The sequence below is a fragment of the Mustelus asterias genome, chromosome 22 (genome assembly GCF_964213995.1).
Source record: "Mustelus asterias chromosome 22, sMusAst1.hap1.1, whole genome shotgun sequence".
NCBI lineage: Eukaryota > Metazoa > Chordata > Chondrichthyes > Carcharhiniformes > Triakidae > Mustelus > Mustelus asterias.
The window spans coordinates 72,058,961-72,080,694 of NC_135822.1; the positions used below are offsets into that span (position 1 = coordinate 72,058,961).

The window sequence follows — 21,734 nt, forward strand, 5'->3', positions numbered from 1 at the left end:
GGTGAGGCCAACCTGGAGTATTGTGTGCTCTTCTGGTGTCCTTATCTGAGGAAGGATGTCCTTGCTATAGAGGGAGTACAGCGAAGGTTTACCAGGCTGATTCCTGGGATGGCAGGTCTGTCATATGAGGAGAGACTAAATTGGTTGGGATTATATTCACTGGAGTTTAGAAGAATGAGAGGGGATCTCAGAGAAAATTCTAACGGGTAGACAGGGTAGATTCAGAAAGAATGTTCGCAATGGTGGGGGAGTCTAGAACTAGGGGTCATAGTTTGAGGATAAACCTTTTAGAACTGAGGTGAGAAATTTCTTCACCCAGAGGGTGGTGAATGTGTAGAATTCACTCCCACAGAGTGTCGTTGAGGCCAAAACATTGTGAGATTTCAAGAAAAAATTAGATATAGCTCTTGGGGCTAAAGGGATCGAGGGATATGGGGGGGAAAGACGGATCAGGATTGATGATTAGACATGATCAAAATGAATGACTAGGAGCAGGCTCGAAGGGCCGAATGGCCTCCTCCTGCTTTTAGTTTTGATGTTTCTTCCCTCTCTCCTTGTGGTATCCTCACTGTCTCATTGAGCATTGTTCACCGTGGCTCCACGATGAGATAATATAACAGTGGGGCCACTGGAAGAGGCATTAACTATCTCAGTCATCGCAGGGACTGAATTTGGGCTGCCAGCATTATTCTACACTACATCCCAAGCCAGCTGAGCTGACCTGGCCCTCGGTACGGTGCGACCATTTGCTATAGCTGGCACTTGTGTCAGAGACCATTTTTTCATTCAGCAGAGGGTAAAGTTTTTTTTGCCGGTGATTTGCAGTTCCCCTCGAGAACAGGCTAAAGTGCGGGATTAAATGTGGGATTAAAAATGGGAGTTGCGCCGCAGCCTGTGGGCACAGAGGGGACCGTGTTTGCAGCGGGGCTCTCACTTCTACGCTGCGTACTTGAACTAGAATGTCCACGGCAGCCGCAGTTTAAAGCATGCCAGCAGTTCCAGGGGATTTACCTGCAGGGGTAATGATCGTTTGGGATCCGCCATCTCGCTGGCAGTGAAATGATGAGGTGGCTTGGCACGGTTCAAGAAAAATGCACTCAAACCAGGAAATGCTCAACAGGTTAAGCAGCCTCTGTGGAGAGGTACACAAAGGGAATGTTTCAGCAGTGTGGAACTTTACATACAGCCTTCTGGACTCAACGTTGAATTGAATAATTTAACCTCTAATCACTGCTCCCTCTTTCTTTCCACATACCAGTCTTAATCTCCTGCTCCGTATTCTGCCAATCACACCTCCTCGAGACAGATCTTTTGTTAGTTTGCTTGATCTTTTCTCTGCCCTGCCTCACTCTCTTGCTATTTCATGTCTCTGACCTGTCACCCACTTTCCCTTCGGGCCTTTTTCCACCATCCCCAATTTGACCTCTTTAATTTTTAACTTCACTCCGGTTCTGATGACCCTTCAGGGTGTCATCACAGCGCTGCCTCACAGAGCCAGAGACCCGGGTTCGATTCCCTGCTTGGGTCACTGTCTGTGTGGAGTCTGCACATTCCCCCCATGTCTGTGTGGGTTTCCTCCGGGTGCTCCGGTTTCCTCCCACGTTCTGAAAGACGTGCTGGTTAAGTGCATTGACCCGAACAGGCGCCGGAGTGTGGCGACTAGAGGAATTTCATTGCAGTGTTAATATAAGCCTTACTTGTGACTAATAAATAAACTTTAATCCAGAAACTCAACTAATCTGGGGACCCGGGTTCGAATCCCGCAGGAGGTGGAATTTGAATTCCGTAAAAAATATCTGGAATTAAGAATCTACCGATGACCATGAAACCATCATCGATTGTTGGAAAAACCCATCTGGTTCACTAATGCTTCTTTCGGGAAGGAAATCTGCCATCCTTACCTGGTCTGGCCTACATATGGCTCCAGAGTCACAGCAATGTGGTTGACTCTCAACTGCCCTCCAAGGGTAACTAGGGATGGGCAACAAAGATGGGCCACTCAACTTATCTTACTGGCTGATACAACCACACTCCCAATGCTTTAACCCTCTTTGGTGGATTGGCCATGCTAAATTTCCCCTTAGTGCCAGGGGATAGGGCCTGGGTGAGATTCTGATCGGTGCAGGCTCAATCGGCCGAATGGCCTCCTTCTGCATTGTAGGATTCTATGATTCTAAATGCTGGCCAGCCAGCGGCACCCATGTCCCACGGTTGAATGAATAAAAGAGGCTGGTTTCTCTCCCTTCGGTTTCCCGTTTCCAGTTGTTACTCCTCTCTCTCGCTCCCTGTCAGTTTGGTAATCTCGCCATTGCTTTTGTTGTGTCGTTAAACCAGACGCCATCGTGAAGATGGTGAAGTGGAGCTTTCTGTTCCACCATTGAGCATTATTCCAGAACCCTGTGGCGATGCCTTTCCTGGTCAGAGTTATTGCACAGGTAGACTTACTCATTTAATCATAGAAATCATAGAAACCCGACAGTGCAGAAGGAGGCCATTCGGCCCATCGAGTCTGCACCGACCACAATCCCACCCAGGCTTTAGCCCCACATATTTACCCACTAATCCCTCTAACCTACGCATCTCAGGACTCTAAGGGGCAATTTTTAACCTGGCCAATCAACCTAACCCGCACATCTTTGGACTGTGGGAGGAAACCGGAGCACCCGGAGGAAACCCACGCAGACACGAGGAGAATGTGCAAACTCCACACAGACAGTGACCCGAGCCGGGAATCGAACCCGGGACCTTGGAGCTGTGAAGCAGCAGTGCTAACCACTGTGCTACCGTGCTGCCCTTTTTAATGGTAGGGCGTTGGGGAGAGTTACAGAACAAAGAGATCTCGGGGTACAGGTTCATAGCTCCTTGAAAGTGGAGTCACAGGTGGACAGAATGGTGAAGAAGGCATTCGGCATGCTTGGTTTCATGGTCAGAACATTGAATACAGGAGTTGGGACGTCTTGTTGAAGTTGTACAAGACATTGGTAAGGCCACACTTGGAATACTGTGTACAGTTCTGGTCACCCTATTATAGAAAGGATATTATTAAACTCGAAAGAGTGCAGAAAATATTTACTAGGATGCTACCAGGACTTGATGGTTTGAGTTATAAGGAGAGGCTGGATAGACTGGGACTTTTTTCGCTGGAGCGTAGGAGGCTGAGGGGTGATCTTATAAAGGTCCATAAAATAATGAGGGGGATAGATCAGCTAGATAGTCAATATCTTTTCCCAAAGGTAGGGGAGTCTAAAACTAGAGGGCATAGTTTTGAGGTGAGAGATACAAAAGTGTCCAGAGGGGCAATTTTTTCACACAGAGGGTGGTGAGTGTCTGGAACGAGCTGCCAGAGGTAGTAGTAGAGGCGGGTACAATTTTGTTTTTTAAAAAGCGTTTAGACAGTTACATGGGTAAGATGGGTATAGAGGGATATGGGCCAAATGCGGGCGATTGGGACTAGCTTCGGGGTTTAAAAAAAAAGGGCGGCATGGACAAGTTGGGCCGAAGGATCTGTTTCCATGCTGTAAACCTCTGTGACTCTGTGACATTAAGAGCCTGTGGGAGAACAGACCCTGCTGACTGCCAGTTTAACAGAAGCCCCTCGCTTTAACCTTCCATTCCCTGTGGCTGGGGGAGGGGGGGGGGGGGCGGGGGGAGAGGGGGAGCCAGGCAGCCACAGCCAATGTGGGTGTGTGGGGGGGGGGGGGAGGATCAGGAGCAGTAAGAAAGAGAAAATGCTGGAAGGAGATCCACCTGCGTTTGAAAGCAGAACAGCAGCCTAATAATGGGTTGGGTGGAGGTGTTTTGACAGGCTTGATGTTAGAGTCATGGCTGAAAGTCAAAGCCATCAGAGATTAGCCCACCTGCTGAATTCTTCAGCCCTTCAGCATTCAGACATGGCAGGCTGAGCTTTATCTTTCTCTGACCAAAGGAAAACTAAAACCGTCTCTTGTGACAGAAGCATTGGTCGGTGGGGCTTGGATTTTCATCTGATCACCATTCAGGAACAGCCAGCTGTTACTCCAGCTGCCACTCAACTTATTTTACTGGCCGATAAAACCACGCTTCCAATGCTTTAACCCTCCACAAAGAGCTTGCATGGCCTCGATGGGCTGAATTGCCTCCCTCTGTGGGGGCGTGATACAGCACTGTTCATGTGTATTTGCCACGCGCTAGTCAGTGAAACGAGTTGAAGCCAGCCCTCTGGTCTCTCGTAACTCGCTCATGCCTTCCTCTTTGTTCTTCCTGGAGAACAGCTGAGCTATCTCGCAGTCACTCTGCTGATGTTCTGTCGCAATTTGACCTAATTCTGTAATCAGAATGACGAGGGAAACCTTTGGTGCCTGGACGGGAGCAGTCGCTGCCTGAGGTCACTTGTCCATGGCTTGTTCCAGTCAGTTATCGTGGGTGAATTTCAGCTTGCACTTTGAGCACGAACCAATGCTTCTGTACTGGGTCTGCAGGTGGAAATGTTTAATCGGGGCTCCTGAGGATACAGTGTGAATTGTCTGCCTCCCAAATCATCAGTAACGAGTCGCAAAAGATCAAATTTCACAAAATGTTAAGCAGTTCCGAATGTGAGTGAAATTTTTATCAGTTATGAGCTAGGCAAAAATAATGGACCAACTTGAAGAGTTGTTTAAAATTCTCATAATCGCAGCACATTTTGAGAATTGGCTCATTGACAAATCAGAGACACTGATTAAACTTTGTTTCATCTGCATTCATTGCGAATGTTCATCCAAAACTTGGAAAAGTACTGTAACTTCACCAATGCAATAAGCTGGCATGGACGCAGCTGGCTGAATGGCCTCCTGTGCTGTAACCATTTTATAAATACTACTTGTATCTTCTTCCCTGTCGCGGTGTCGCGCTTTAGCAACTCTCCAGTGCAGAGCCCATCGCATTTGCGCCAACACCCCGGGAGAGGACTCTACCTGGACCCACTCCTCCACCATATCCCAGTCACCCCACACATTTCCCACGGCTAATCCACCTAACACGCACATCTGTGGGAGGAAATTGGAGCACCTGGCGGAAACCCACGCAGACACGGGGAGAACGTGCAAACTCCACACAGACAGTGACCCGAGGCCGGAATCGAACCCGGGTCCCTGGCGCTGTGAGGCAGCAGTGCTAACCACTGTGCCACTTAGATAGTGAAGAGCAAGAGGGGAATGGAAAGATGCACTGCGCAAGGCTATACCAACACTTTGCAATGATTTTCCCTACACACACCGGTTCAGTGACTTAGCCACGGCTTGGAGAAGCTTCAGGGAAGTTGTTGTTCTCGGGTAATGAATGATGGTGCAAAAGTGCATTTGACTGACTCCTGGCGCCTGCAGTACATCCCTGGCATGCTCTTGAAACAGGCACTGGCACGTTTAGGTCTTCAAGCAGCTGGGCTGTGTGATGTTGCGAGGGTCTATTCTTTCTCCCTCCTTCCATCCTGGTGAGGTGAGAGAAAGTGAGGAAATGGTGAGAGCGAGTCTGGCTATCTCAGAATCCGTACAGAAAGTGAATGTTCTTAACTAAAAGCAAGAGATTTTCATTGGGAGACATGTGTGCTGGTGCCCTGCGTCTGCCTTTCTGCTCCTGTTCAAACTCTCCAGCCTGCAATCTGACGTATTTACAATGGGCAGGAACTCCTAACTCTGGGAATCTGTGGTACCCGGACGAGCACTCGGATCCTGCGCGGACCAGTTGGTGGGGTATTCGCAGACATCTTCAACTTCTCTTTACAACAATCTGAGGTGCCTATCTGCTTCAACAAGATGACCATCATCCCGGTACCAAAGAAAAGCCAAGCAGCATGCCTTAATGACTATTGTCCCGGTGGCTCTGTCATCCACCATTATAAAGCGCTTGGAAAGGTTAGTCAAAAAATGAATCGATTCTGGCCTCCCAGTTTGCCTACTGCCGCAACAGGTCCACAGCAGACACCATCTCCCTGGCCGTGCACTCAACCCTGGAACACCTAGATAACAAAGACACCTTTGTCAGACTCCTATTTATCGACTACAGCTCAACAATTATTCTGACGAAACTCATCTCCAAACTCTGTGGCCTGGGTCTCGGCTCCTCCCTCTGTGACTGGATCCTGAACTTCCTAACTCACAGACCACAATCAGTAAGGATAGGCAACAACACCTCCACGATCATCCTCAACACCGATGCCTCACAAGGCTGTGTTCTCAGCCCTCTACTATACTCCTTATACACCTATGACTGTGCGCCCAAATTCCCCTCCAATTCGATTTTCAAGTTTGCTGACGACACCACCGCAGTGGGTCGGATCTCAAACAATGACAAGACAGAGTACAGGAATGAGATAGAGAACCTGGTGAACTGGTGTAGCAACAATAATCTCTCCCTCAATGTCAACAAAATGAAGGAGATTGTCACCGACTTCAGGAAGCGCAGTGGAGAACATGCCCCTGTCTACATCAATGGGGATGAAGTAGAAATGGTTGAGAGCTTAAAGTTTTTAGATCAACAACAACCTGTCCTGGTCCCCCCATGCCGACACGATAGTTAAGAAAGCCCACCAAAGCCTCTACTTTCTCAGAAGACTAAGGAAATTTGGCATGTCAGCTACGACTCTCACCAACCTTTCCAGAAGCACCATAGAAAGCATTCTTTCTGGGTGTATCACAGCTTGGTATGGCTCCTGCTCTGCCCAAGACCGCAAGAAACTACAAAAGGTCGTGAATGTCGCCCAATCCATCACGCAAACCAGCCTGCTATCCATTAACACTGTCTATACTTCCTGCTGCCTCGGAAAAGCAGCCAGCATAATTAAAGTTTTAAAGTTGAATGTTAAAGTTTTTTTAAAAAGTTTTTAAAGTTTGTTTATTAGTGTCACAAGTAAGGCTTACATTAACACTGCAATGAAGTTACTGTGAAAATCCCCTAACCGCCACACCCTGGTGCCTGTTTGGTTACACTGAGGAGAATTTAGCACGGCCAATGCACCTAACCAGCTTATCTTTCGGACTGTGGGAGGAAACCCACGCCGACACAGGGAGAAAGTACAGACTCCGCACAGACAATGACCCACGCCGGGAATCAAACCTGGGTTTTTGGCGCTGTGAGGTAGCAGTGCTAACCACTGTGCCACCGTGCAGTCCACATACCCTGGGAAAAAGATAACAAAAGTCTGAGGTCACGTGCCAACCGACTCAAGAACAGCTTCTTCCCTGCTGCCTTTTGAGTGGACTTACCTTGCATTAAGTTGATTTTTCTCTATACCCTAGCTATGACTGTAACACTACATTCTGCACCCTCTCCTTTCCTTCTCTATGAATGGTATGCTCTGTCTGTATAGTGCGCAAGAAACAATACTTTTCACTGTATACCAATACATGTGACAAATCAAATGAGAAGGTATACACCAGTTTATCATCCTTCAGCAGTCTGAGGCTTGTGAGAAGAAAGTTAAAAAGGAGCAGCAGCAGCAGACCTGGTGATCCTGAAGGCTTCTTGGTGCTTCAGTGGCTCATCCTTTGCCTCATCTCTGCTGTACGCCCCTTGCCCTGAACACCTTGATTCCCAGTGTTTACAAAGCTAGCTCACCTCACCTTCCAACCAATGCCTTCAAGCATCACACTGATCTCTCTCATTTAATTAGTGTGTTTGTAATCAGTGAACAGTGGAGTCTCTGGCCAGTGTGCTTTTGAACAAAGTGGATTCTGGAAATACTCAGTGTTTTTGTGTGTTCTGTCCCCAGTAATTAGCTTTTGCCACAGTATGGGGAGACATCTAGTGTGTGCAAGCAGTACCTTAACGAAGCTGGCTGTTGTGTTCGCTCAGCACTTTGCCACAGTCACTGTCAGTTTATTTATTAGTCACAAGTAAGGCTTACATTCACACTGCAATGAAATTACTGTGAACATCCCCAAGTCGCCACACTCCAGCTCCTGTTCAGGTCAATGCACCAAACAGCACGTCTTTCAGAATGTGGGAGGAAACCGGAGCACCCGGAGGAAACCCACGCAGACACGGGGAGAACGTGCAAACTCCACACAGACAGTGACCCAAGCCAGGAATCGAACCCAGCTCCCTGGTGCTGTGAAGCAACAGGGCTAACCACTGTGCCACAGGGGTTCTGAGGAGATGGGAGTGGTGGAATGGTAAAATGTTGAATTTGTTTTCCAGGATTCCTTTCAAGATCGGTCAGCCCAAGAAACAGATTGTACCCAAGACTGTAAGTACAAGATTTCAAAGTGGAAAAATGCTTCATGTTCACAAATGGGTGGCCGCTGCTTTCGGACTGATGATTAACTCGTTCAGTTTGGACACGCGTGTTAAATATGTTGAGTCATGAGTTAAGGAGGTAGCGACACGGAAATGAAATTATTGCCCTCCAAAATCTACGGGAATAAATAGATTAGGCTGGAGTGTGCTGTAAAAATAACAGAGGGGCAAATAATACTTTGCGGGATTATCTGTGTGACGTCTGGCAAACTCACACACACACACAAGTTAAATTTAGAAATCGAGAAGTTGATGTTGAGACAGACATCGGGTACAATTTTTTCTTTTAAAAAGCATTTAGACAGTTACATGGGTAAAATGGGTATAGAGGGATATGGGCCAAATGCGGGCAATTGGGATTAGCTTAAGTGTTTTAAAAATATAAAGGGGCGGCATGGACAAGTTGGGCCGAAGGGCCAGTTTCCATACTGTAAACCTTTGTGACCATCTCCTCCCTGAGGTGAGAGAAGGTAGCATCACCGTGACATAATGGTGGAAAAGTACGTCACTAACATCTTAAACTTGCTGCACACAGTTTGAGTTTGTTCATTGGTAAGTTTGTCTTATTTTTAACTATCCCTGTGTCTCCCTTTCTCCCTATTTTAATCCAGTCATTCTTTTCATCTTCACTTCCTGGTTTGACTTTTAATTGTAACATTTCAGCTTCTTCTAATTCAGACACTGACTCTTCAGTGATTGGTTCGACGAGAGACACGCAGTAGGTTTCCCTGTCCTCCAGAAGGCTTGTGGAGGACATTGCGATATCTGGACAACAGCAACTTGCTGTGCAGAGAAGGCCTTGGAACGTGCTGTCAAATTCCAGCCTGTTAGGTCCAGTGGCCCTTGTCCAAATCTCAGACAAGTCACTCAGTCATTGAATTGCTGGGTGCTTCTGGCCTGAAGCCTGAAACTTGTAAGCATTGTTCCTTCATCAAACAGGATTAAATTCTGACCTGTGGTTGTGATAATTTAACAATTAGACTTTATGCCCTCCGGGCGCACAACTGGACCCTGACGGCAGAATAATGCATTGTGTGCTCCAGTAACAATGAGCATCAAATTCAAAGCCTGCCAAGTTGCTCCTTAACTCTCCTTATTTTTGCGAAAATTCGGTTGGCATTTGCTGTCCGAATTTGCAAAGTCGAAACTCTGCCAGTTTGGATTTACGCCAGGGCATTAATACTGATGCTGGAAAGACGATCAAGGCTCCTTCTGCACCTTCATTGTCTTTCTCTGACCCCTTGTCTCTTCGTGTTAACCTTGCGACCTTGGCCGCACTCCAGAATTCTCCGGGTCGTGTGAGGTTCAGGGCAGTCCAGCCCCACTGCAGCTGAACCGAAAGGAATCTCTTTCACTGTCGAATGTTGTTTTAGTTTTGAGGGCTGTTTGCATGTGCGTTGGATAGCTGCGCGAGCTTCCTCTTTGACCTGTTTGGCAATTCACCATTAAAGTGACAACCAGTTGCCGTGCCCTTTAACAAGGCCACCAAACATGGAAACTGAGAACCAGCGTTCATGACCAGAAGGAGAGATTAAAAATTAGGGCAGTTAGGTAGAATGTGGATGGAACCTGGGATAGATCACATTTAGAGTGCTCTGGTCTCTATCTTACAAGGAGGACCACACAAGGTGCTAAATTGATTTAAGGATGATATTAGAACCAATTTTATGTGTCAGTTCAGACTAGATAGGCTGAGAATCTTTTCTGTAGAAATGGGAAAGCTGAGGGATCATCTGAATGGAGGTTTTCAGAATTACCAAAGGGTTTGTTAGGATGGGTGGCACGGTGACCCTGCAGTTACTGAGATACAATTAAGAGTGTTAAAAATTAAAGTGCACCTCAAGTTATAAAAGTCATATTTAATGGAATACTTGGGAGCAATATAGTTCAAAATCCCAGATGTTCTTCCGAATTATCGAAATAATTTTTAAAGGATCTTGTACGTGTTCACTGATGACATCTTCTGTTGAACGATATATCAGTTCTGGTGATAAAATCATTCTCATGCATGAACTTGTCCGACACAGAGTAACACTGGGTTGTTTCGGTTTTGGTGGAGATGGCACTGTGCACGTGTCCAGGTCAATCTGTTTCTTTGGTACATCAGTTGTGAGTTTCAGTAGTCTTGGGAAAGGCTGGCTGGTTAAATCTAAAGAAACAGTTTGTGGACACTTTGGTGGTGTGCTCCAGGGACCCGGGTTCGATTCCCGGCCTTGGGTCACTGTCTGTATGGAATCTGCAAGTTCTCCCCGTGTCTGCGTGGGTTTCCTCCGGGTGCTCTGGTTTCCTTCCACACTCCAAAGATGTGTGGGTTAGGTGGATTGGCCATGATAAATTGCCCCTTAGTGTCCAAAGATGTGTAGCTTAGCGGTAAATGTGTGGGGTTATGGGGGTGGGGCGGGCCTGGGTAAGATGCCCTGTTGAAGAGTCAGTGTCGATTCGAATGGCTGAGTGGCCTCCTCCTGCACTGTAAGGATTCTATGGTGGAAGTGGAGAAGATGTTCCCATTGTTAATGGTATTGTTAAGATATACAGGTGAAGGGCATTGTTTAATTAAGTATTTTGAGCACTTATAAAGTGAGACTGCTGGGACCCCGGATTGGTCGGTGGGAAGCAGACATGGGTAAAACCCATGGAAGCTATTCTACAGAGAGATATTCGAGTCCACGTCAATTCCTCAGCAGCTGACTTGGGATCAGGAGAATATCTGCTTGTTGGGCATTACAGGACTCAGACTTACCTTCAGGTTGAGTGGGACTAGGAATGCCAGTCCTGCCAGGCTTTGGGGATTTTACAGGTGGACCAGGAGCAGGCGACGCATGTGCAATCCGGTGGTTTAAAGTTCTTTGGATCAGGAACACAGGCCCAATGCACCTACGTAAAAAGAAAATTCCCTGCGCAAAAGATCCTGACCACAGAGTCCTAGAGGTTTACAGCATGGAAACAGGCCCTTCGGCCCAACTTGTCCATGCCACCTTTTTTTTTAAACCATGTCACCATGTGACCCAGAAATGGGGCAACGTGTGAGAGCAGCGTCCCGGGGGAAGAGGCAGAGAGAGGTCCACTTTTAAAACAAGAGAGGAGCAGAGAGAGAGGCTCTGAGCAGAAGAAGGCATCGGATGGTAGGGGAGAAGCCCTGTAGATATAAGGAGGCAGCAGGAGGTTGGTGACTGTACTGTGGGCCACTGGGACAAAGGTGCCCTTTGTAGTCGTCTGCTCAGGGTGGCTGGGGAGTTGAACTTGGAGTGCAGACGGGAATCCAGGAGAACGGAGTCAGCGATTGAAACCCTGCCAGGTGGGTCAGCGCTGAGGCCTCCGGGTTGGAGCGAGTTAGGTGGAGGATTCCAAGGCCATATCTTCAAAGGTGATGGATGGGAATCCCTTCTGGGGGAAACAGAGTTTCAGCGAGATTGGTTGACTCACTGACATCTGGGTGGGTTGCTTCTCATGTAATAATCTGTAATTTTTCTTCCCATAACATGAGCTCCAAAGCAAGCAGATCCCCATGGAATACCTCAATGTGCAGGGACATACCTGTCCTTTTGGGTTAAATTCCCATTTGCTTTGTTTGTGAAAGTACACAGGGGACTGAGAAGCTAAATATTTGTAAAATATGTTGAATTTACACAGAAACCAGTTGTGTTGGCATCAGTTTTGTGGAGCAGCTGTACTTGGTGGCAATCCCAGGCCCATTGCACCTCTGTACATCCACTCCATTGTGTGGTGAATTGTGATCCACAAAGCAACTTAACATTGGTATAAATATTGATTTCACCAGTGACACAAAGATGCTCTCGGGATAGAATGCCTACCATGGTTGATAATCACTTGTGTGTCACTCTTTGTTTGAAGACACGCCATTCTTCAACAGGTCAGGATGTAGGAGTTCCAACATGAGTTTGGATTTGTGTTACAATCGCTGGCGAACCTCACTAAATCGCAGCGAGTTCCTCTTGACCAGATGGATAGGTGTCTATGAACACAGAATCTCAGGCATTGAGCTTTCAAAATTCCAACTTTGATAGTTTTTCCATTGGGTCATGAATTGACAACTATAATGAGCACAGTCTCAGGGCAATGATTATTTAGGACTGAGATGGGCAGAATTGTTTTTCATCACCAATGAACCTTTGGAATTCCATACCCCAGAGATTTTTTCTTTATTCATTCATGGGGCATAGGCATTGCTGGCTGTGCCAGCATCTATTGCCCATCCCCAGTTGCCCGAGGGCAGTTGAGAGCCAACCACATTGCTGTGGCTCTGGAATCACATGTTGGCCAGACCAGGTAAGGACGGCAGATTTCCTTCCCTAAAAGACATGAGTGAACCACTGGTTTTTCAAACAATCAACGTTGGTTTCATGGTCATCAGTAGATTCTTAATTCCAGATTTTTAAAAATTCAAATTCCACCATCTGCCATGACGGGATTTGAACCCGGGTCCCCAGAACATTAGCTGAGTTTCTGCATTGATAGTCTCCCGATAATACCACTAGGCCATCGCCGGCCCCAGCTGAGTGAGATTAACACTGATAGATGTTCGGATAAAAAAGGAATCGAGGGATATGTGTGTGGATGAGGGTCACTTGGCCAAGCTGAAACGGAGGCACACAACCTTTCTTGATGAAGAGAGTTTATTGTTCACTCACAGCTCTGTTCCCACAAAACCTAGTGTCCCAGCTGTCACCCATTTATTAATAAACGAAGATTATCAATACACTAAACTAAAATGAGAGTGGGTGACAGCTCCTGGTGGGACACTGTTAATCAAATCAAAACGCCAAAGGGAACTTAACTAACGAAACCAAACATCACCGATTTATATGTGCTCAAAGACAATTCATATCCATCACCTGATTCTCTGAAATGTAACAGTGTAATTGACAAGACATTGACAATGGCTATAGGGTGGGTGGGTTGGAGTTGAGCTGAAAGGTAACCCATGATCTCATTGAATGGCAGAGCAGGTTTGAGAGGCCACACAACTGTCTCCTATTTCTTATATTTCTCTTACTCTGGATGTGAGAATAGAGAGAATAAATAATTTGTTTGGGAAAGAGTGATGATAAAGTAATGAGCTTCACTCATCCACGGTTTCGGGAAACAACAATAGACAGAGTTGTGCTGTGTGCACCAGAGCACCAGTTATAAGCACTATGGCTTAGTTGAGTTGGCTGGACGGCTGGTCCCTAATGCAGATCACCAACAGCAAGGGTTCAATTCCCATACCGGCTGAGGTTATTCATGAAGGTCCCGTCTTCTCAACCTTTCCCCCTTGCCTGACAACCCTCAGGTTAAATCACCACCAGCTAGCTCTCCCCCCTCAAAGTGGCCACCTGGGACGATGGAACCTTTACCTTTTATGAGCACTAGTTTTATTGAGAGCGAACATGGCTCCAGCGTAGCTGCTGTTTAACTGCATAACTTTTATTCTACCATGTGATGTGCGTGGCACATTGAGGAAGACTGCATACCAGAGTGGATGGTTGCTGCACGCAGATCGATGGAGAATGCAGCTGTTGGGTCAGAGTCAGCTGCTCAAATCTCCGCACTAGAAAAGAGCTTCACTGGTGTTGTTGATGTCACCCTGAGCACCTCCAGAACATGTAGCGTGCTGGGACCCAACCCCGTCTGTGCGGTGAAGTTGTGCAAACAGGTCTGATCTGGTAAGACAGCACAGCAAAGCATCGCAGTGTTATTAATGTATTCAGATGTGCCCGAGGCCGTATGTGGCTACTTTATTGAGCACAATTGTCGATGTACAGTTCTACTTATTTCAGCAATGCTGCTTTGGGCGGGGTTGGGGTGTTAACTGATATTGGCTGGTTGTGTCAATGTGACAGTCTGTCTTTCAGCCGTCTCGAGTCAGGATCTGGAGCTGTGGACTGTCTCTTAGTCAGTCCCAGGGGCTTTCCTTCATCGTGTATCATCCCAGAAGCAGTTAACAGCTCCCTGTATGCCGTCTTCCCCTTTTCCTCTTATCCATCAAGGAGCAAATAAATTGCATTTGTTATTCACAATCTCAGTGCCTCCCCAAAGCGTTTCACAGCCAGTAAATGCTTTTGCAAGTGTTGTCACATTCATAAACGTCGGTGGTGAATTTCACAGAGCACACAGCAGTGACCAGGTAACCTCATGTTAGGCCAAGGGGGAAATAAATCTTGTCCGGGACCAAGCTCCCTCAGTTCTTGATGTTTGCAGCCTGAGTGTTGACTGTTTATTGCTTCCCCAGCGTGGTAACCTGGAGGGACAGCGAGTGCCCAGACTGTACGTGAACCTCAGGGGAGGGAGCCTCTGATGGATTCCAGTGCTGTGTGTCCCTGTGAATGGAGGGAAATGAGTTGGAAACAAAGCCAGCAGCCAAAACAGTGCCCAGTTCGCTATTTCTTGGAAATGGCAAACCACAACCAAATATAGCTGGAACAATTGAGTAATGTTAGTAACTGTGATCAGCGTGTGTCGATATGTGCAGGCCCAGCACCTTGTCATAAATAGTGTACGGAAAGCAGATACCAGAGAGTCACTGGAAAGCAGATACCAGAGAGGGCGATTGGAAAGCAGATACCAGAGAGGGCGATTGGAAAGCAGATACCAGAGAGGGCGATTGGAAAGCAGATACCAGAGAGGGCGATTGGAAAGCAGATACCAGAGAGGGCGATTAGAAAGCAGATACCAGAGAGAGCGATTGGAAAGCAGATACCAGAGAGAGCGATTGGAAAGTAGATACCAGAGCGAGCGATTGGAAAGCAGACACCAGAGAGGGCGATTGGAAAGCAGATACCAGAGAGAGCGATTGGAAAGCAGATACCAGAGAGAGCGATTGGAAAACAGATACCAGAGAGGGCGATTGGAAAGCAGATACCAGAGAGTCACTGGATGTCTGCACCGAGGAGCTAGGATTTTTGTTGTAATCTTTAAAAATGCCAATATTGCAGTCAAAGTGGAACTGAATTAGGCGTGAACTCTAGGTTCCTTTAGTTGTTTTCTTCCTCCACACTGTTGCCTCCTCCCAGCCCTACATGTAGAGTGGTTTTACTTAACCACCGCCAGCATAGTGGGAGCATGGTTTCAGACAGACAGCCTGGAATAACGATACATATTAAAAGAAGCAACTTCCATTGAAGGAAGGTGTGAAATCTCTTCCCGGTCATTGAAACACTGTAATTTGGAAATGTTGTCTAAGGTATCACATCGCTATGCTTTCAAAATACTTCACAGGCTGTGAAACACTTTGGGACATTCAAAGGATACTGATAAATGTTGCTAAAGATGCAAGTTTTTTCCTCTTGCTGGTCACTGCTGGCATGGAGGAAAACCAAACATCCAATCTTCGTCCTGTCAGGTCCCAGCAAACAGCTCTGAAATGGCCCGTGTTGGCCAGAGTTTGAGGGATAACAGTTGGTTCGAACTCTCATGTTCCTCTTTGATCGGTGCAAGGGGATCTTCTACAGCCAGCTGAGGGTCAAGGTGGGCTTTGGTTCATTTTATTTTATTCATTCGTGTCTCAGGTAGGCTTACATTAACACTGCAATGAAGTTACTGTGAAAATCCTCTAGTCGCCACACTCCGGCGCCTGTTCGGGTACACTGAGGGAGAATTTAGCATGGCCAATTCACCTAACCAGCACGTCTTTCGGACTGTGGGAGGAAACCAGAGCACCCGGAGGAAACCCACGCAGACACGGGGAGAACGTGCAGACTCCACACAGACAGCGACCCAAGCCAGGAATCGAACCCAGGTCCCTGGTGCTGTGAGGCAGCAGTGCTAACCACTGTGCCACCGTGCCAGACAGTGCAGTGCTCCCTCAGTGCTCCGCTGCAGTGTTGTGCTGGATGCTGTGCCCAAGCCTCTCTGAAGCATCGTTTTGCAATTCCTCCCTCCCTCTCACACACTGCCACGAACCTCCGTGCGAACTGAGTGCTCCCGAAACCTGTCCCAAGTGTGACCGGTAGATTGAAATGACAAGCATGGGGTTTGATTGTGTGGGGGTTTGGTTTGATTATCGAACCAATGCTTCATTATCAAACTCAACTGCTGGACGATTCCACCACGGAGCGATGGGTGAATTGTTGAAAGACACACCCACGGCCCAGTTGCCAACCACTATTGCTACCCAACTACCCATGCAAGTCTTATCAGGCGGTTTGTTAAAGTCCCAGCACCTTGTTGGCTCCAGTGTTTGAAATTCTGCATACCACAGAGGTGTTAAGAGACGGGTAGAAAGAGAGATGCACATCGGAGTCAGTTTCCTTTGCACTGCCATAGCTGTGTTTTACTGCAGACACCAAATGTGCCTGTCTGGATTTCCATTGTTGCCTCATCTTCCCCCAGCCAAACTCTGCCTCCTTAAAGCTCTCCACTTTTCTCTTTACCCTGAAGCCTCCTCCTGGAAATCGCCCTGTTTTGACCAAGCTTCACCTCTTTTCATGTGTTTAACTCCGCATTTAGCTTGCTCGCATGCCTGTGAAGTGCCCTGGGGCATCTTACAGCTTTGCACGCAGGAGATAGGTGTTCGTTTTACACAGTGTCTTTCACATGGTGAGAAACTTTGATCGTGCTTCACAGGAGCAATGGCAGACTCTGCGCCACCTCCAGAGGTATTCGGGCAGGTACCAAGTACTTTGTCAGAGAGGTTTGACAATTCTCTCATGCAGCAACTGATGGTTGTGGGCTATGTCTTCGGCGCCCTTTGACAAAGTCATCATTCCTCAATTCAGGGAGAATGAGGGACCCCCAGCCTGGCTGGAAGCTTTCCTTCTGTCCAGGGATGTGTTGTCTGAAGTATTTTCCTTTTCTCCCACCAAGAGGGGAATAGATCTTCCTCAGCAGCGATGATTCTCGCCTGCCACGTGGGAGACCTGGGTTTGATTCCTGGCCTTTCGGGTGGCACAGTGGTTAGCACTGCTGCCTCACAGCGCCAGGGACCCGGGTTCGATTCCCGGCTTGGGTCACTGTCTGTGTGGAGTTTGCACATTCTCCCCGTGTCTGCGTTGGTTTCCTCCGGGTGTTCCAATTTCCTCCCACAATCCGAATGACGTGCTGGTTAGGTGCACTGGCCTTGCTAAATTCTCCCTCAGTGTACCTGAACAGGCGTTGGAGTATGGCGACTGGGGGATTTTCACAGTAACTTCACTGCAGTCTCACACTAATAAATAAACTTTAAAAAAGCTCTAAACTTTAAATTTTCTACCACTTAACTTAAACCTGTGCCCCCTGGTTATTGACCTCTTTGCTCAGGGGAAATGTTTCTTTCTATCTACCCTGTCTATATCATCCATAATTTCGTACACCTCGATCAGGCCTTCTCTGTTTGCAGGAAAACAACCCCATCCTATCCAGCATTTCTTCACAGCTTCAGCCCAGGCAACATCCTGGCGAACCTCTGCTTCATTCTCTCCACTGCAGTCGTCACATCCTTCCTATAGTGTGATGGCCAGAACTACAGATGGTACTCGAGCTGTGACCTAACAAGCATTTGGTCAGTTTAGCTCATTTGGCTGGACAGCTGGTGAGCGATGCCGACAGCGCGGGTTCAGTTCCCGTACCGGCTGAGGTTACTCTTCTCACCCTTACCCCCTCGCCTGAGGTGTGGTGATCCTCAGGCGAAATCACCACCAGTCAAAAAGGGAGAGCAGCCTATGGTCATCTGGGACTGCGGTGATTTTACCTTCACTGTTACAGCTCCATCATTACCTCCCTGCTCTTGTACTCTGTGCCTTGGCTGATAAAGACAAGTGTCCCATATGCCATAACCACATACCTACCTGTACTGCTGCTGTCAGGGATCTTTAGAGACACACCACCAATTTTCGGGTCACCTGTGAATTTGCTTATCATACCCCCCTCATTCACATCGAGATCATTAATGTACACTACACACAGCAAAGGACCCAGCACCGATCTCTGCGGTACACCACTGGACACAGGCTTCCAGACACAAAAACATCACCCTCTGCCTCCTGCCACTAAGAAGTCTCACAACACCAGGTTAAAGTCCCAACAGGTTTATTTGGTAGCACAAGCTTTCGGAGTGTCGCTCCTCCTTCAGGTGAGTGAAGAGTCGTGTGACACAACCCTTCACTCACCTGATGAAGGAGCGACACTCCGAAAGCTTGTGCTACCAAATAAACCTGTTGGACTTTAACCTGGTGTTGTGAGACTTCTTACTGTGCCCCACCCCAGTCCAACGCCGGCAGCTCCACATCATCCTGCCACTAAGCCAATCTTGGATCCAATTTGCCAAATGGGCCCTGGATCCCCTGGACTCTTACCTTCTTGATCAGTGTCCCATGCGGGAGTTTTTCAAATAGACATGAGTCCCACAATAAACAGGGTGTTTGAATGTACTCTAGGATGGGTTTAACAAAGCCACGTTGGCATCCTTGTTTTTCTTCCACTTGTTCATGTGCAGGTTGAAGTTGACGCAATGAAGTCATTGTGTTCTCACATTCTGGCAATGAAGCCATCGCCTGGAACGTTCACTCGGTTTCTCTCTTTGCAGGTCCTGTCAGACCTGCTGGGTAGCTCCAAGTCTCTCTTTTTATTAAAGCATGTTAACATTTCCTGCAGCAGGTCCCACCTTCCTCATGCTTGTGTGTGGTTCGATCAGTCTGCACAGAGCTCCTTTGTCTCTGGCCTCGTGTGCGGCTGACAACTGAACGTACAATGTAGTTTCACTCTCTCTCGTAATGGCTGCTCAGTTTCTGCTCACTGACAGACTGACACGTGGCTCCTAACAAGTTGTGGGATAAGGACCCCTGGCCTGAAATGGCCGCACGTGTGGCACAGCGTTGAGGAGTGGTCATTTTCTTCCAAAAACCCAATAAAATATTGATCCACCGTCTCTGGGTGAAGAAATTTCTCCTCGTCTCAGTCCTAAAAGGCTCACCCCTTATCCTCAGGCTGTGACCCCCTGATTCTGGACTCCCTCACCATCAGGAACATCCTTCCTGCATCTACCCTGTCTAGTCCTGTTAGAATTTTAAAGTTAAAGTTTATTTATTCGTCCTAAGTAAGGCTTACATTAACACTGCAATGAAGTTACTGTGAAAATCCCCTAGCCGCCACACTCCGGCGCCTGTTCGGGTAACACTGAGGGAGAATTAAGCACGGCTAATGCACCCTAACCAGCACGTCTTTCGGACTGTGGGAGGAAACCGGAGCACCCGGAGGAAACCCACGCAGACACGAGGAGAACGTGCAAACTCCACACGGACAGTGACCCAATCCGGGAATTGAACCTGGGTCCCTGGCGCTGGGAGGCAGCAGTGCTCACCCACTGTACCACCGTGCCGTTTCTATGAGATTCCTCCCCCCCAGCACCCCCCTCATTCTTCTGAACTCCAACGAATATAATCCTAACCGACTCGATCTCTCCTCATACGTCAGCCCTAACATCCCAGGAATCAGTCCAGTAAACCTTTGCACTCTGTCCCTCAGCTGAGAGCTCTCTGATACACTGAGTGGTGGGCAGTGGGCATATCTTCTTGTTCAGGTGCTGGACAGAATGGAGAATCCGGGGAGCGTGCTGATTCCTGACAGGATTGCGTGAGAGTGGTATAAACTCAGTAAAATAAAAACCCAGCAAACTTCGCTCGGTATCGGGAGGGGGGGGGGGGGGGGGGGGGGGGGGGGGGGGCGAAAAAAATCCTTTAGCTTCAGGCAAGCACTGACAGACAGCAGCTTTGTGTTAAACCACAAACCAATTAAACTTTGCCTCTCTGAATACATGGGATTGCTCAGTCTTTAATTAAATGGGCGCAATCCACTGGCTTCAGTCTGCTCTGAAAATCCAGGGCGAGTAACTGTGTCAGTGTTAACCATAGCCGCCTGACACCAGCATTCCTGTGCAGCAAGACCGAGTTGCAACTCGAGCATGGCAAGTGGCGCAACGTCTGCATGTGTTGCCACTTGCATAGAATTTGGGAAGGCTCAGGCTGAGAGATGATGACAGGCCTGAATGAGAAATGATTCTCCTTGCAGCACGGAGCGAGAGACGGGAATTTAAGCCGGCAAGTCCAGCGGGAGAGTGTTCAGCGGTGTCGGATTTTCCTGCCAGCAGGGGATCGTGCTCACTGGAATGAGGATGGAGGAAAGTTGGGGAAGGCCCCTTTTCACCGACTCCTCGCCGAACACTCGCTGTAGGCTGAATCCGAACTCCCCGAATCGGGTGGCTTGGGATTGTTGAGACTGAAAGGCAAAATATCTGGAAGATGAACTGAAGCTGCCTTGAACCAACGGCCATCGGATATAACCCTCAGAGGGTGGCACAGTGGGTTAGCACTGCTGCCTCACAGCGCCAGGATCGAGGTTCAATTCCCGCCTTGGGTCACTGTCTCCGTGAAGTTTGCATGTCCTCCTTGTGTCTGCGTGGGTTTCCTCCGGGTGCTCCGGTTTCCTCCCACACCCCAAAGATGTGCCGGTTAGGTGGATTAGCCATACTAAATTGCCCCTTAGTGTCCCGGGATTAGGGGGATTAGCAAGGTAAATACATGGAGTTCCTGAAAATTTTATTTATTTATTCAGTTTATTTATTATTAGTGTCACAAGTAAGGCTGACATTAACACTGTAATGAAGTTACTGTGAAATTCCCCTAGTCACCACATTCCAGCACCTGTTCGGGTCAATGCACCGAGCCAGACCTTCCCAGTGACCTGCTGTGACTGTGCACTCCCTTTTTTTGCAGTTCATTTCGAGTCATAGGGGTTTACAGCATGGACACAAGCCCTTTGGCCCAACTTGTCCATGTCTCCTCCTTCTTAACCACTAAGCTAGTCCCAATTGCCCGCGTTTGGCCCAGATCCCTCGACACCCATCTTACCCGTGTAACTGTCCAAATGCTTTTTAAAAGACTAAATTGTACCCACCTCTACTACGACCTCTGGCAGCTCGTTCCAGACACTCACCACCCTCTGTGTGAAAAAATTGCCTCTGGATAATGGAGGGGATGTGAGGGTGGGGTGACTAATTCGCTTGTGGTAAGTGAGTTAGCCGTTTAACTATTATAACGAGGCTGTATACCATGATTTTTAAAGCGATTCTTGGAAACAGCTGGGCGCCTCACCCCAGCCCCCTCACCCATGACCAGGACTGCCTGAGCCATTGTCAGACCTTCCCCCACCAAACGGGACCACACGAGAGTTCACTCTCGAAAGGTTAAGCCATTTCTCTGCTGCTGCAGAATGTCCCCATCCCATCAAACCCACTGATTTCACAAACCCCACGGACCTGCAATCACGAGCTTGCGTGAATTTTTACAGAGGGAATCCAGGTACAAAGGAAACTCCAGCGCAAGTCCCAGATGCAACAACTTTGTCATTGGCTGTGCCTGTGTTTGAATTTGTAGCTTTGAAGGCTGTCGATTGGTGCAATTTGTGAGTGTCTCTACTTAGAAACATAGAAACTCGAAGCAGGAGGAGGCCATTCGGCCCTTCGAGCCTGCTCCACCATTCATTTTGATCATGGCTGATCGTCCAACTCAATA

At 47.9% G+C, this 21,734-nt stretch overlaps 1 protein-coding gene across 1 annotated transcript in view; it reads left to right on the forward strand.

Moving 5' to 3' along the window:
* Positions 1-21,734, forward strand: part of bin3 (bridging integrator 3) — a 161,574-nt gene that overhangs the window by 16,153 nt on the left and 123,687 nt on the right. The window contains exon 2 of the mRNA XM_078239644.1: positions 8,152-8,200. Within this exon, the coding sequence (XP_078095770.1) occupies positions 8,152-8,200 (49 nt within the window). The remainder of the gene's footprint in view (positions 1-8,151; positions 8,201-21,734) is intronic.